The sequence below is a fragment of the Nannobrachium achirus genome, assembly GCF_963921795.1.
Source record: "Nannobrachium achirus genome assembly, chromosome: 1".
Lineage (NCBI taxonomy): Eukaryota > Metazoa > Chordata > Actinopteri > Myctophiformes > Myctophidae > Nannobrachium > Nannobrachium achirus.
The window spans coordinates 18,761,995-18,777,470 of NC_137810.1; the positions used below are offsets into that span (position 1 = coordinate 18,761,995).

At 41.1% G+C, this 15,476-nt stretch overlaps 1 protein-coding gene across 1 annotated transcript in view; it reads left to right on the plus strand.

The window, feature by feature from the left end:
• Nucleotides 1–1,706: 1,706 nt before the first annotated feature.
• dnai3 (dynein axonemal intermediate chain 3) overlaps nucleotides 1,707–15,476 on the plus strand; it is a gene marked incomplete at its 3' end in the record, with an annotated part of 41,834 nt that continues 28,064 nt past the window's right edge. The window contains exons 1-9 of the mRNA XM_080727582.1: nucleotides 1,707–1,745; nucleotides 2,446–2,505; nucleotides 7,610–7,794; nucleotides 10,234–10,336; nucleotides 10,534–10,670; nucleotides 11,112–11,311; nucleotides 12,078–12,194; nucleotides 14,201–14,391; nucleotides 15,281–15,405. Of these exons, the coding sequence (XP_080583708.1) occupies nucleotides 2,484–2,505; nucleotides 7,610–7,794; nucleotides 10,234–10,336; nucleotides 10,534–10,670; nucleotides 11,112–11,311; nucleotides 12,078–12,194; nucleotides 14,201–14,391; nucleotides 15,281–15,405 (1,080 nt within the window). The 5' untranslated portion in view covers nucleotides 1,707–1,745; nucleotides 2,446–2,483. The remainder of the gene's footprint in view (nucleotides 1,746–2,445; nucleotides 2,506–7,609; nucleotides 7,795–10,233; nucleotides 10,337–10,533; nucleotides 10,671–11,111; nucleotides 11,312–12,077; nucleotides 12,195–14,200; nucleotides 14,392–15,280; nucleotides 15,406–15,476) is intronic.

A 15,476-nucleotide genomic window follows, 5' to 3' on the forward strand; every position in this document is an offset into this window, starting at 1 on the left:
TTCATCTTTCAACTAATTGGGGTGGTAAACTGGATAGGTGGGCAATGGGCACTAAAGGGACATCTGGGCACACCGATGTAAAGTTGGTAGAATATTAATACATTGGGGTCCTTTGCATGCAGTGTGTGTGTGTGTGTGTGTGTGTGTGTGTGTGTGTGTGTGTGTGTGAGTGAGTGAGAGAGAGAGAGAGTGTGTGTGTGTGAGAGAGAGGGGTAGAGAGAATTTGAAGCATAGATTAGACAGTGTTTAAATGACCTTGGTCCGTGGCCTTGTTTGTTTTGCAAGGTGTAGAAGGGAAGGCTATAATTTTACCTTCACTAGTGTTTGTCTAAAGTTTCAGGGTTTTAGCCCATTTGATCATCAATCATTGATTCGGACACTAGTCTTACCTGAGCGTCCGTGTGAGTCGTGCTGATTCTGCTGAATAATAAACAGCATCTCGCGGTTTGATACTTTAACTTTATCATCATCTACATCTAGCATTGCGTTTAATCCCAGTCAGTCAGCTACCAACACACTGTATCTGATGGAGTGGATAATTAACAATGGCATTAAGTGGGTAACACTTACCTTATAACGTGACGTAGTAAGTTGGTCAATTTGACTGATCGCCTCCACCTGTGCCTGAGGAACCAGCGTTCTGTTCTGATCAGTCCTCTTAACTTCACATGGGTTTCACTATAGTTGCTTTAGTTCCATCGGTATTGAATATTGATCCATATTCAACTCTGCTGCACCTCTTCTGAAAGCTGTATTGTCTCTCCCCACAAACAAAAGCTCACCAGACAGGCACGTGAAAGGGTCATAAAATATGAAGTAGATCGAGGTGTGCGTTAGTTTAATGGTGGACGCGATTGGCTGCTGAAGCTGTCAGTATAGCCTCTGTAACTATAGCAACCGCACTAAACAACTTCAAGGATCTCGGAGCTGCATGCATTCCAAGGATCTGAAGGGGTAAAATAATCATTAAAATGCACCTCGTTCTTTGTTGTGGTTGTGGGGGTGGGAGTATTTCTAAACTCTTAACTGTAAACAGTCCTATCTACACACAATCTTTCATTACACATAGTCTAACCCTCAATATGCACTTTAAAGTTATTATTTCCTCTGTTAACGTTATCGTTTTGCATCAACATGTGGACAACAGTTTGTTAGCAACGTGTACGTAACACCGTGACGTTAAGAAATAACTATGGGAAGAAACTAAAGGCAATTAGCTAATTTGAAGTACTGGTAGGCTACTGTTGTTTGTAGTCTTTATTTTTTACAGTCTGTTGTTTCACTTGTTTGTAACCCCTAGCCATGAAATTCTATTCACCCCCTGTGAACGTTTAAGATACCACAAGATGTCGCTCTTGCATAGGGAATTGATGTAGGGCCCCCTAGGCTATCAAAGCTACTGATGCGTGTTTGTTACTTTTGGTAACATCATGGTGTATAATAACAATATTATGATCGGCTCGTTTATTATTAGAATCACTATTCTAGATTAACATTGTTATGTTATTGCTCCTTACAGTAGTCAAGCCTCCTACAGAATGCCCTCCAAGATACGAAAGAGTGGCAGTGCAAAGAAAAGCAAAAGTGAGCAAGTTCACCAACATTACACATTTATTTACTGTACATCTATGTTTAGCAATGACCAATTAAGCTATATTGTTGATACAAAAGTGTCTTAATTGCTTTCATTTCACTCTTAGACCAAAAGGAAGATTCTTCTGACAGGGAGAGTGTTGCAGAGTCTGGTAAGGAATGGAAGCCTTGATGTTCTCTACTGTAACATAACAGAAGAAGAGTATAGTATTGATGTAGCCTATTATTTCTTCTTTTTTCCTGGTTACGAAAAGCACACAAACCATCCAATATATCATACTGCAGTGCTTACACATTCCCCAGATATGATTGTATATTTATTTGTATTTTCTTTTGTGTAGGGCCTGCTCCATGTAGCATACATTTAGGTGCCAGGTGGGCCTCTCAGGAAAACAAAATATACTTTATATATTTATCTTAAGCATTAAGTTTAATCAAGTATCATTAGTAGGCCTACAATTGTATCTATGACTGTCTTATGCAGTTGCGTGTGCTTGTAGGCCTATCAAAAATAACACCACACTGTTAACCATGATAGCCTACTTTGAATAGTAGTAATAGGATTGGCAACCAAATACTATGCCGTTTTGGGAAGGGGGATTTGTTTAGCTTCTTAACAAATTTGACTGCCAGAAGATACTTTTGTGACACTTGCATGTCCCGCTCAGTTTTCTCACAGGCCCACGCAGTTCTCCCAACAAAATGATCTATTCAGGGCCCCTTGATAGGACTTAAACTTATGTATACTGATTTGAGTCAGCCATTAGTTAGATTCATGCCAAATGCAATAACTGTAATATACTACTAAATATCTTTAATACCAATGTGGTTTGCTCTTACTTTCCACTTTAGACAAAAAGGATGCTTTAATACTTACACCACCTTCTGGCATGGGAAGTGTTGCAGAGTATGGTAAGGAAACCTTGACATATACCATGAATTACTTTTGATGATACTTTGTTTTTTTATCCTTTTACATGTTTCCCATGTAACCTACATGTGAAAACAAAAACAGACAGTATCTTATTGGTTACACATGTCTGACTGTAGATTTCTTTCTGGGTGACAATGCTGCTACAGCACATGATCTGTGCTCCATGTAGAGGACATGTATACTGGTTTGGTTCAGCCATCAGCAGATGGATGCCAATTTGCCAAAAGCAATCATTGAAATATGCTACTGGGGCACTATAGTATATTCAATATTTTTGCCTAACGTCAGTTCAGCTCAATAGTTTATTTACATCCTTTTTTTTTTTTAATTTGCTGCCGAATCTGGGTTGAACTAGATAAGGTTAGCTACCACTGGTGTTGTGCCTGTGTGTGTCTTTTACGTTATTGAAGTAGTTTGACAGGTACATGGGTGTCTCTGTAGTCTTTGTGTATCTTGAAGACCAGGCCCATTGCAAGTTGCTGTAGGCTACTCTGTCCTCTGTCTACAATTTAGGCATTTAGCAGACGCTCTTAATCCAGAGTGACTTACAATAAGCAATACATAATAATAATAATAATAATACTACAAATAATAATAATACATCACTACAATAAGCAATGTAATACATCACTACAATAAGCAAAGTAATACATCAAATGCATAGAAATATCAATACCCTGAGCCATCCCACCCTAGAGTTCTAGGTGTGAGGCCAAGTAGTAACCTGACCAGTTTGTTTTGAGAGGTCTGAAGCCTTGTTTTTAATGCCTTTGTGGTGCTATAGTACAGTCAAAATGACATTGGATGAGTGCTCCAGATAGTTCTACAGACCAATAAGGAGATCCTGCTCAAAAATCTTATTCTTTGGTAGACTTTTCTTATTACTTTTTTTGCCCTGTTTTGTCCTCTAAAATAAAATAGATGTTAAATGGCTCTATATTTCTATAGTAATAATCATTGATATAGTGTTCGATAACAGGGGGTCATCCTGTCTCTTTAGTAATCATAAAAATAACAAAAACATAAGAGAGAAATTATACAGGATACACAGAACTGGAACGCTATAACATTTAGGCTGATAATGATCTCTGTGGAGTTATATCTTCTCCTGATTGGATGAAATTGGTATCCCAACCAGTGAACTAAAGAGCAGGAGAGATGAATGAAATGATTAGACTCAGAATAGAGCGTTAACCTTTTAACAAACATTTAGTAACAATAAGATATCACTTACACCACCCTTAACACAGGTTACTGTATGTGTATAGTGTGTCATCTTGTTTACTTAAAAGAAGTCATCAACATGACTCACTATAATGATAAGAATGCAGATTGGGGAATAGATACGTTGAAATCATAATATTGCAAATACAAGCCCTGGCCTGCCCTGATGTCGAGTGGACCAGTAGCAAGCCGTCTCAACTCTCTAATCTAAATTGGTTCATACAGCTGCAGTGTTCTTGTCCACTGATACCATTTCTCTACTGATTCCCATGAAATTCAATAAACCATTAGCAACCTGAACTCTGCTCTCTGAATAGGCCGGCAGAGTGTTTTAACACAAAGAGTCATGGGAAAACAATACAGTTGATCTCCTGTCAGTTATCACTATAAGGTGAACTTCTAGAACAAGATGAAAATAGGAAATTGAGATGTTTTGAAGTTTAGTTCCCAACTGATTATTATACCACAGTGAGTACTTACTGTATATAATTCATTAAGATATTAATATAATAAATTGATGTTGGCCTAAAAATGCAGATAAATCCTTTCCCAGAAATATTTAGTTATATTGAGTGTTAGGTCTATACCCTCCACTACATCCTTGTATAGACTTAATTATCCACAAGTCAAGACTATGATTAAACAAAGACATTATGGGTAGGTCTTTGTCATTGTAATGTCACCCACTGAAGATACACTCTGCAACACGTTGTGAGCTGGTAGATCTGCTATTTTTGAGAAACCTAGAGAAATCTTGACACAGTTTCTCTTATGGGGGTACCTGGCACAAGATCATTTCAAATGGAGGCCTGTGGCCAAATACATATCAATTTGGTTGTACTTGATATGAAAATGTTTGAGAACCACTGGCCCAAGGCACAAGCCTGTTTTACTATGAAGTGGTGATGTAATGAGCATGACACGGGCCAATCATCAGAGATATCTATGAGAGGTATAGGAAAGCTATATGCATTCTTCTGGTGTGAGCCCATGTATACTGTTGCATAGCCTTTGGACATGCACATGTCTAACAGGTAAGCTATATCTCTACTCACTTGCGGCTCCTCATTGTTAGGGTTTCTTTTATATTCAACGGGCCGGCCCTGAAAATATGCTTTTGGTCAAATACGGGTCAAACGAACAGTGTATCTTTTTACCGCAGATTAGGTCATTAGCTTTTACGTGGGTTGGTTGTGATGATGATAATAGAAGAAAGAGAAGCGAGTCACTCTGTTCTGTGCAGTGTTTATATTATGTCCTGGTGAAATGCACGCATGCACGCACGTCGCACGCACACACAGTAAAAGGGAATAGTAAAATTATCCAGAGTTATCAATAGATTACCAAGACTAAGATAGACTAAAAGCTGCACTAGCAGTCCCTAGAGGCCATGGGCTCTTCTAAAACAGTAGAATTCTTCTGGGAATTAGATTATGTGTAATATTTTAGCCTGTGGATGGTGTTAGAGGAAATGTCATGAGGTAACTCAAATATAGAGGTCATCTTCCAGAGAACGTGAATGTGTGCATCAAGTTTCATGGCAATCTGCCATTAGATTTTGAGATAAGTTGTGTGCAAATGGAAAGTCTGGCCTATGATTCATCTCCTGGGAAACATGAAGGTTCCCAGACATCTCCATGGAAGTCCCAGCTGTAATGTTCGAGATAATATCGTTTGGGACCAAAGTCGTGGATGGATTAACAGGCGGACAGAGGGACCAACTGACTGACATCCAACCATCCTCAGAGTGTTGAGTTAGGGAATTTTAGTCAAATATGGTCTGCGCGGCACAAAATAGGCCCTGTCTAAAATAGATCCCCTGTGTGTGATATAACTTTTGAAGGGTGTTATACAAGGCTGTGGCACGTTGCACCTCATCCTGTCCTTATTCTCTCTAGCAAATATTTCCCATGAATAGAAGTGCCAAACTTGACACATTACTGTGTGAAATGAAGGGTGTGAGTTTCCACTACAATGATTTGGCATGGGCCCTTAGTGGTCTGGGTAGAAAAGGGTGACACACCCAGTTGGGAAGTGGTTACTTAAGCTGTACTTCAGCATTCCCAGCGTCCCCTGAGCAACCTTATGGAAAGACTTTGAAGAGACCACAAGTGGGATGAAAACTATCATTATGCAAAGCCTTGTTTACTGTAGCGTGCACTGGACCCAGTCGTTGCTTATATATCCAAGGGAATCTCCATACATTGTTTATTGAAAAAAGAGGGAGAAAAGCGTTTGTTGTGTTGCTGCAGTTCTCTCATAGGATGGACCTTCTTTACGTTAGTGCAACAACATACTGGTCAGATGTCATAACTGGGCAGATTATGCGTTTCGGGTTCATGCATTACTGATCTTTATCTTGGCCCCATGTAAAAGTATAATGCAGCAAAACTTGAATATTGTTAGTTATAGACACTGGATATTGCATATGGGCTCAAGAGTTGAGCCAGTCTATGATATTGCAGCCGGTAATTTATATTGCAAGGTGGTCCTCAGGGAGGGGCAAGATGAGGATCACAGCGTTTGTATGTTTGAACAGTAAAGTAGGCGTGAGACTGCATAGGTTGGGTGAGTCTCAAGGCTGAGCATTATACATCTTTAACTCTCATTTTGTGTTATTGTACATTATGTGTTTTATATCTGTGTAATCAGTTCTTCAGTCTGCCATTTGTTATCTGTTTTCTGTGCTGTAATACCTGCACCTGACCACTTGTTAAATCATGATTGAAATAAACGAACTAACTAACTAACACCTTGTCTGTTAAGCTTATTTATTAGTTGTGCCGCAGTGTTGCACACCGAAAATAGCAGATCTACAAGCTCATAAGCCTTATTGCTTATTGATCGTCTATTTTCGGTGTGCAACGCATTGCATTCAAACCGATTAAATCAGGCATAACTCATTCTGTTTTCTCTAGTGTGATAGCAATCTCTGGCCTTCATTGAGCTGTGTTCTCTCAGATTCTGACCCTAACCCATCTCTTTTTAGTTCTTGTTTAAATAAAGAGAAAACACAAACTACTGCAGACGGTGAAATAACGTGCCTTGATTAATTTAAAACAAAACAAAAAAAGCAACAGACAGAAGCAACACTTGTAACATCCTGGTGTTTTAGCATGCTGGGATGCAGACACCATGTACTCTAGATCAGTAGATCTCAACCTGTGGGCCGGGACAATTATTTTGGGGGGTCCCCAGATGAACCCATTTAGGCCTAACCTATAGTATAGGCCCAAATCAGAAATTAGCCTACAAAAACAAATATGTTGATACATACTGTACATGTACTGTAAGCCCCTCCCATACACTATGTGTACCCGGCCTGAATGGTTTGTTAATGTGCAACATTGCAGTAAACAAACCCACATAAAGTTTAAGTGACTAGGGCTTATATGCACATTTCTAAAGTGACAATTTAAGGCCTTTTTAATACATCTAAAATGACTAATTAAACATTGGCCAAATATTAGAGGCAGAAATGGTGAAAATAGCCGATCTACATAACCCTAACCCTCGCAACAAAGCAAGGCGTTGTGAGCATGTAGATCTGCTATTTTCACAATAGAACTTGTGTTATACAAAATATAATGCCTCAGCTCTCAGTGCTCGTCAGGGTGGGGGGGTCTCCAGTTAAAATATGATTATTTTGGGGGTCGCGGCCTGAAAAGGTTGAGAACCACTGCTCTAGATGATGTATCGTAGATTCACATCAAATCCTCCTGATCCCAATAACCTTTGAGTACATCACATGGCCGCTCCCTGAGCCCATCTGTCTACCTGTGTGGTATCAAGTACATTATGTAATAAATTGTCTTAAGAACAAGATAATAATCGTTGAGTGCTTCCTGCTCCACCAAGGTCACCCCGATGACATCTTCCCATTGGTCCTGACCTCAGCCACCCAGGAGCTGTTTGGTTGTCGTGCTGACGAGGACGTCACTGGGGACAACCCCTACAAGCTGCTGAGAAAAGACGACATAGTACAGGACATGAAGACGAGGGCGGCGGTGTCTGATTTCAGCCCCGTGAAGCAGATTGTGCTGGTAAGACTCACCCATTGTCACGCAGACCACTCAGACAAAACCCCTAAGCCATGTGGAAGATGCACAGACCCCAACGTTGGAAGACCATGGGAACGAGCGTAGCGTCCACTCCCTCTCCCCTCAGACAATCTAGGTCACGGTTTCTCAACCAGTGGTCCACGGACCACTAGTTGTCCATGGCACAATTACAGGTGATCTATGGCAATATGTTAAAAAAACACAAAAAGTACCTTTGTTAAATTTATATTACTAGCCCTTACCCGTTCAAAGATATGAGCTCTGAAATGATGTGCAGTGTGTGGGTTATGGGGTGTGCACTGTGCTGTGCACACAGTATATGAGGGATGGAAAGTAACTTTAACTGGTGCTTACATGATAATATGTAGGAGCATCAATGTAAGAAATACCCGTTTCGTTTAATGGCTACAGAGATACTGTGTACCGATCTGCATGATTTTTGGACAACATCTGTAACAGGGCCAGTCACCGACCCCCCCCCCCCCCCCCCTCACCCGCCCCTCATCCTTGTATTCTGCCTTCAAGAGACAGTTAGGGTGACTAGCATATACTGGCCTATTTACAGTCTCTAGGCCAGGGCCTAGAGAATATTCCATGCAGAGAAATGGACATACAGTATGGTATACAGTTGTGTAGTATTAGTAAGACGCCTCAGGGCGACATGCGACCTCGCCCTAAATTCTTTGCCATCTGGCCAGTGATGTATATCGGACCAGTTACCCATATATGGAGACCCCTGGTACCCATATTTTAGCCTCGTAAACCAGTCTCTTCCTGCCTTCATTCGAACAGAAGATGGGAGGAGTCAGTTTACTAGGCTACCCATATATGGAGATCCATGTACATGCTTACTCATTTATTGTCTCCACCAGCCGAAGGCTGAGGGAGAGTATGTTTTCCCCTCCGTCCGTCCGTCCGTGCGTCCGTCCGTCCGTGCGTCCGTCCGTGCGTGCGTGCGTCCTCGCAGTTTGTGAGCGCCTAATCTCAGTCGCCGTTGGCCCGGTCGCTGCCGAAGTGAGCACACACATTCCCTGGAAGCCAATCTAGAACCTCTGCCCTAAATTTTTCAAATGGGCCTTTTCTAGCGCCACCTAGTGGCCGATGTTCGCAAAACACATTTCTGTGCACTACTCTTACAGATTTTGTCCAAAAATCCTACAAATCGGTAGGCAGTATCTCGACAGTCATGTGATCGACACGGATCTGTCCGATTTTGCATATTCCATCCTGATTGGCTAAGATTGGCTTCCAAAGTTTGTGGGATCGAGCCGTTTTGAACAAAATGCCTCAAATCACAAACGCAAAGTGCAATTATCATGAAATCGCACACACACGTTCCCACTAGGCCGAGGAAGAAATGCCACTTAATTTTTTTTAAATCAGCCTCATGGTGGCGCTATAACAGGCCGATTTGTGGTTTTACCTATAACTCCACCGATCAGTTTCAAACTTTGTAAGCGCACTCCCTAGAAGCTAAGGATAAACCTTTGCCCTGCATTTTTCACATAAGCCTTTTATAGCGCCACCTTTGGTCCGACTTATGTAAAACACATTTTTGGATATTACTCCTTGAGATTTTATCCAAAAATCATGCAAATCGGTACACAGTATCTCTATAGTCATGTGATCAAGTCCGATCCGTCTGATATTTCATATTCCATCCTGATTGGCTAATATTAGCTTCCAAAGTTTGCAGGATTGCTCTGTTTTTGAACAAAATGCCTCAAATCATCAACGCAGCTTGCGATTACCGTGACATTTGCCACACATATTCCCACTAGGTCAAGGAACAAATGCTACCTTTTTAACATTGTCCTGTTATAGCGCCACCAGCAGGTAGACCTTAGCAAAACACATTTTTGGAACACAATGCTTGAAATCATGCATGCAGCGTCCGATTGCCATGAAAGGTCTAAGGTGAAGAACATATGCCACCCTTTTTACATTGGCCTATTATACAGTAGCACCACCAGGACGCACGGCCTGGTGGAGACCTGTGCTCGTTTGTTATGTGAAAGTCCTATGATGTCTATGACATCTGACATCATACCCTTTTATGCCCGTACATGGAGATCCCTGTCTGTAGAACCAGCCACACAGATATGGGCTGTCTTGGCCATATATGGATCCTGTTAGTGTGGTATGTGGCCGATGTGGCTTCCTGCTTCCATATATGGGCATTCCCATATGAAGTCCTGTTAGATATGGGCTTAATATTGATGACATCAGGGAACTCCATATATGGGCACAAAAGGGATTCTGTTAGTGTGCCATCACAGTGAAGCCAGTGAGCGTGATGTCAGCTGGGGTGCTCACAATAATGGACGGTGCGATTCCTCATTGTCCCTTAATCAATTCAACTATACAAATTACATAAAATAAAATACATAATTTAATATTTTACCTTCTTCAATACTGTAGGATTACCCAGAAGATGAGCTCCTGCTGGTGTTTGACTGGGACTTCACATATGGACAGAGCTTCTACCTGGTCCTCACACCAGAGGCCAAGGAGAGGATTCTCAGTGCAAGCCAAGCAAGTGTGATGTTAATGATGCTAATAAGGCCAAACATTTACAGCACACAAGGTTTTCTATTTAAGCTGATAGAAAATATTATGAAAGGGCATGCTTAGGAGGATATACATTTTGTTAGGCCCCCGACAGCATTCCGACTAATGTTTCATCCCCGATAAAAAAATAGTTGCCCAGCCCTGCTCTAGAGGCTGGAGATGAGGAGGCTGTTGAGGATGAGGTGCCTGACGTGTTTGTCCAGAAGAGCCCAGAGCCCCAGCCATGGATATCCCTGGGCAGCGAGCTGGAGATAGAGGAGGAATCTGTCACAGAGTCAAGACCAAAGGTACAGGAGGGTATAGAAGAGTTACATTAACACTTGGGATGTTTACAGCGTACTAGCCATAGAGTCAGTAGGTATCAGAGTTACTTTGCGTGAATGAAGCCACACAAATGCAGCATTCAGTGGGGAAGACTATATCGTTGTTGTCGGTTGGAAACCTTGTATGACCAAAACCATTCGTTTTGTATTTATCGTATTTATCTAAACTAGTGAAAATAGCCAATCTACAAGCACACAACGCCTTGCATCGTGAGGCGTTGTGTGCTTGTAGATCTGTTGTTTTCACGAATTTTGTGTGACACTTTTCTATGATGAAGCAGGGCTTTAATTTACAAAAAAAAAAAAACATCGTTATTTGAATTAATTAATTCTTTGATTAATTCATCAATGAGTCGATTTGTCTCCCTATCATTTCACTCATGTTATCTCTTGGCCTCCAATCAGCTGAGGTACAGGTTCTCCAGGATACGGAGGGAGTTCGGTGCGCCTGTTAATTTTTCCGACCGGAACGTGGCAGATGCTAAAGATGGCTTCATAGAGTGTTCTCCTTACCAAGACCCCAACTTCAGCATCAAGCAGATGGAAAGGCACTGTGGCGTCCAGGCCATCTCCACCCTTCAAAGCTCCAGCACTCAAACACAGTGGTACAGTGGGCTTGGACATAATAGACATTTGGTTGCCCATGCTTTATCTGTCACTTGTTAACTGCATATTTCAAGATCGAATACAGGTTGTAAAGTTGCAATCCAGAACTTATTTTAATTAATGAAAGATCTGAACGAGATTTGAAGGAATGTAAAGTAAGTAAAGAGTATTTCCAATTTCCAATACTTTTACTTCTACTCCACTACATCTCGGATCCATATATTGTACTTTTACTCCACTACTACATTTATTTGAAAACTTTATCCACTAGTTACTTTTCAGATATAAATTGTATTATTATAAAACATACATAAATCACTTTAGCCCTATTTTATACCTACTGTAGGCCGATCTACAAGCTCACAACGTGTCACATTGCGACTCGTTGTGAGCTTGTAGATCTGCTATTTTCAAACATTTTTGTACTTTTACTTTTGGCACTTTAAGTACTTTTTGATGCCAGTACTTTCATACTTTTATTCAATTACATTTTGAATTCCCGACTTTTACTTGTAACAGAGTACATCTTGCAGTATTGATACATTTACTTACTGTAAGTAAAGAATGTGAGTACTTTTTCCACCACTGTCCATGGTAGAGTATGTTGATACAAATACAATATGACTAGCACATCTGCAGTGGTTGTAAGAGGTCTCCCTAATATTCTCAGATGTTGGTTAGGACACCTACTGGTTGATAAGTGACTATTGTTTATTTGTATCTCTACTCTACTCATCTTACTAAACAAATGTACTTTTTTTACAGGAAATATCCAAAGAGTATGTGCACTCAGTATGAGCCACGAGAGTTTAGCGAGGATGAAAAAGAAAGATTACTTCAATCCGAGAATCTGAAGAATTTCATCAATTCTGTGGCCTCTAGGTAAAAAGGATTTTTACATTTCAGTGATTGATGGGGTCTCTCAGCTTCTTCTGAGGGGCAATATTGTACTGTATGGTGGTGTGACTGAAAGCCAATTCTAAAACGTATATGTCACGGTTAGATAGAGAAACGGTTAGATAGAGAAGCGGAGCGCTTGTCGTGCGTCGCGGGGCGGAACAAGCGGTCGCTTTGACCCACAACAACGTCGCGTCGGCAGGAATGATAGCGCGCACCCCACGGAGGTTAGGGTTAGGGTTAGGGTTAGGGTTAGGGTTAGGGTTAGGCATAGTTTTACTGAGGTTAGGGTTAGGGTTAGGGTTAGGGTTAGAGTAAGGCATAGTAAGCTAATGGCTAAACACAGCCGAGCTGGGTCTCACTGAGTTACCCAAAATGACTGTAACATATACATTACTGCACCCGCCCAGGGGTGTCGCACCTAATTCTGGGCCCTGGGTACAAGGATTCACTGCGGGCCCCCCATGAATGTTCTTTATAGGGGGAGGGGGTTTAACCCATTTAGACTGGGAACGCATTATTACGCAATATTTTGTGCGTTAACTATTGAAAAATAGAAGATATACAAGTGCCGCGCTGCGAGCTTGTAGATCTGCTATTTTAGAAAAATCGTGAAAAAGTTTTTTTGAAAAATATGTTTCTATGTCAGTGGTGCTCAAACCTTTTCATCTCAAGGACCACCAAAATGATATGTATTTGGCCATGGACCCCCATCTCAAAATATTTAGTTCCAGGGACCCCCCAGAAGCAAAATTTGAGTTACAAATGTTTGTTTAAAAATACATATATTCAAAGCTTTGCTCAAATTTTCACGACTTTTTAAAAATAGCAAATCTACAAGCTCGCGGCACGGCACTCGGTGCCACGCTGTGAGCTTGTATATATGCTATTTTTCAATAGCTAAAGTATAAAAAAAATTAAGGCCCTTGGCCCCTTCCAGTTCCACCTTGGGCCCTAGTAACTCAGTCCCACTCCCCCCCTCCCCTTGTGACGCCCCTGCACCCGCCTCAAGGGGACCAGTGCACATCCATTATTAAAATGTGAGCCGTGTCAAGATATTACCAGGTACAGGACAATGACTCAGACCATTCCCCTTGCCAGCCACAACAACACATTTAGTATTTATGTACTTCCCAGACTTAGAGAATGATACCTGCAAAGGTAAAACATTGCGGTTTCAATGCTGCAGGCCCGGCGTAGGCTTGGTAAACAGTGGTTCTCAACATGTGGTCCAGGGAATAGTTAGGAACCATGGACCCTTAATGGCTTCATAACTCAGAGTGTGTTGGTTCCGTACACTCTCAGAGTTTTATTAACAAATTGCATCAAAATGGACCTTGCAACAATGCATATCAAACCGATCACACCGAACCCCCCTTTGTGTTCAGTACATAACTGTGTTTACAGATTGTTGAAATAAAAGATCATGATCCACATAGAAAATCTTTACTTATTTCATACTCAGAATATCTTGACTTATTTCATACTCAAGACATTTAAATGGAAGAAAGGAGTCTGCCATTCAAATAAGTCTGTCAATCTTCCCTTTTATCAGTGTTGATTTTGTCGACTAAAACTAAATAAAAACTAAGCTGTGATGACTAAAACTAAGACTAAATATATTGACAATTTCGTCAACAAAATAAAAACTAGACTAAAATGTTGGGGAGGGACTGGTGGAGAAGAGAGTCATTTTATGTTTGTTTGCTCTCCGGTGTTGCGTGCTGAAAATATTTTCAGCACGCAACAAATTGTAAAATCAGTCATTACGATGCCATCAAGGCCAGCCAAAATACATTTTAGTTGACTAAATCAACTGTAGATTTAGTCGCCTAAAATCTTATGATATTTAGTAGACTAAAACTAGACTAAAACAAAAACCTTTCAGGTGACTAAATTATGACTAAAACTAAATGACACTTTATTCAGAAGACTATGACTAAAACTAAATCAAAATTTGCTGTCAAAAACAACACTGCCTTTTATTGCAGGTTTGAATTAGCCATCCAACAGAACGAGATTATGGATGTATTCTTTGATGACCTGAAGGCCCTGAGTGAGGAGGACAGTAGCGTGGGAGGAAAGACTGACACTCACCTCAAGGAGTATCAGTCCTTCACAGACCTGAACTACAGCAAGGAGAAGACCATCAGTGACATCAAATGGCATCCCACCATCAATGGTGAGGTGCACAGGTCACAAGAGGTTTCCTTTAGTGCTACTAGCTGAAATAAAATGTAATCATTCCAGAAAATATGCTCAGTAGGAGACAACTTGTTGATAAAGTGCTGTGGTGACATTCACACTGCCATGTGCCCTTTTTGGAAAATCACATGTAGATTTGTAAGGCTACGTTCTTCTTCTTTCAAGGGACCTGTGTTCTTGAGCAGTAAGACTACCAATCCATACAGTACATTCATAAAACTACTACAATCTAGGCACCTTTATGAAAAACTATATATCACACTACTATCCTGGGAGAGGTTTTTCATGGGGCAAGAAATAACTTCTTTCCTTGCTGTTGGCTGGTTGACTTGGAGCCGTCAACATTATCACGCTATCCCGGTATTATTTGTAGTGTTTTCACTACAGGGAAAATGTAATTCCGCCAGCCTCTTTTCACATAAAATAGATTAAAATCTTTCCACCACATGATTCCTACACTTTGGCTATGTGAAAATGGTTATAGAGGGGTGCCTGCTGGCCTACTGGTCCAGGTGCATGTGCATACCACTTAGGCATTGCCACATACTGTAGGCATCCCCCCCCCCCCCCAGGGGGTCCCAACCCACAGGTTGAGAACCACTGCTCTAGGAGACCAGAAGCAGGTCGTGAGTGTATTCATTCCAATTGTTGAAATGTCAAGGGGCTATCCCTTCAATAAAATCTTACAAATCTTACAAAATGAACGTGAACACTTTCCACTTTGCCAAGAAAGATATACAGTATATTATATATACTATAAAGAAGGAAGACATGGAATGGGAGTGTTATTGGGGAGCACTAGTTTGCACTGAGTGTTTCTGTCCAGTGAATTGATGATGACGTGTGGTTGGCTGTGCTGTGCTAAGGTGTGATAGCGGTGGCCATGACAGAGAGAGTGACCTTTGAGGAGCGGATCGACCACTCTACCAAGCTGCTCCTCAACCCCTCCCTCATTCTCTTCTGGAGTTTCTCAGACCCCATCAACCCGCAGGTATGAGAATCACTCCTCTCTCATTTCACTGCCTATATTTACACAGCCACAAAGGATTTAATTCTTTCGTC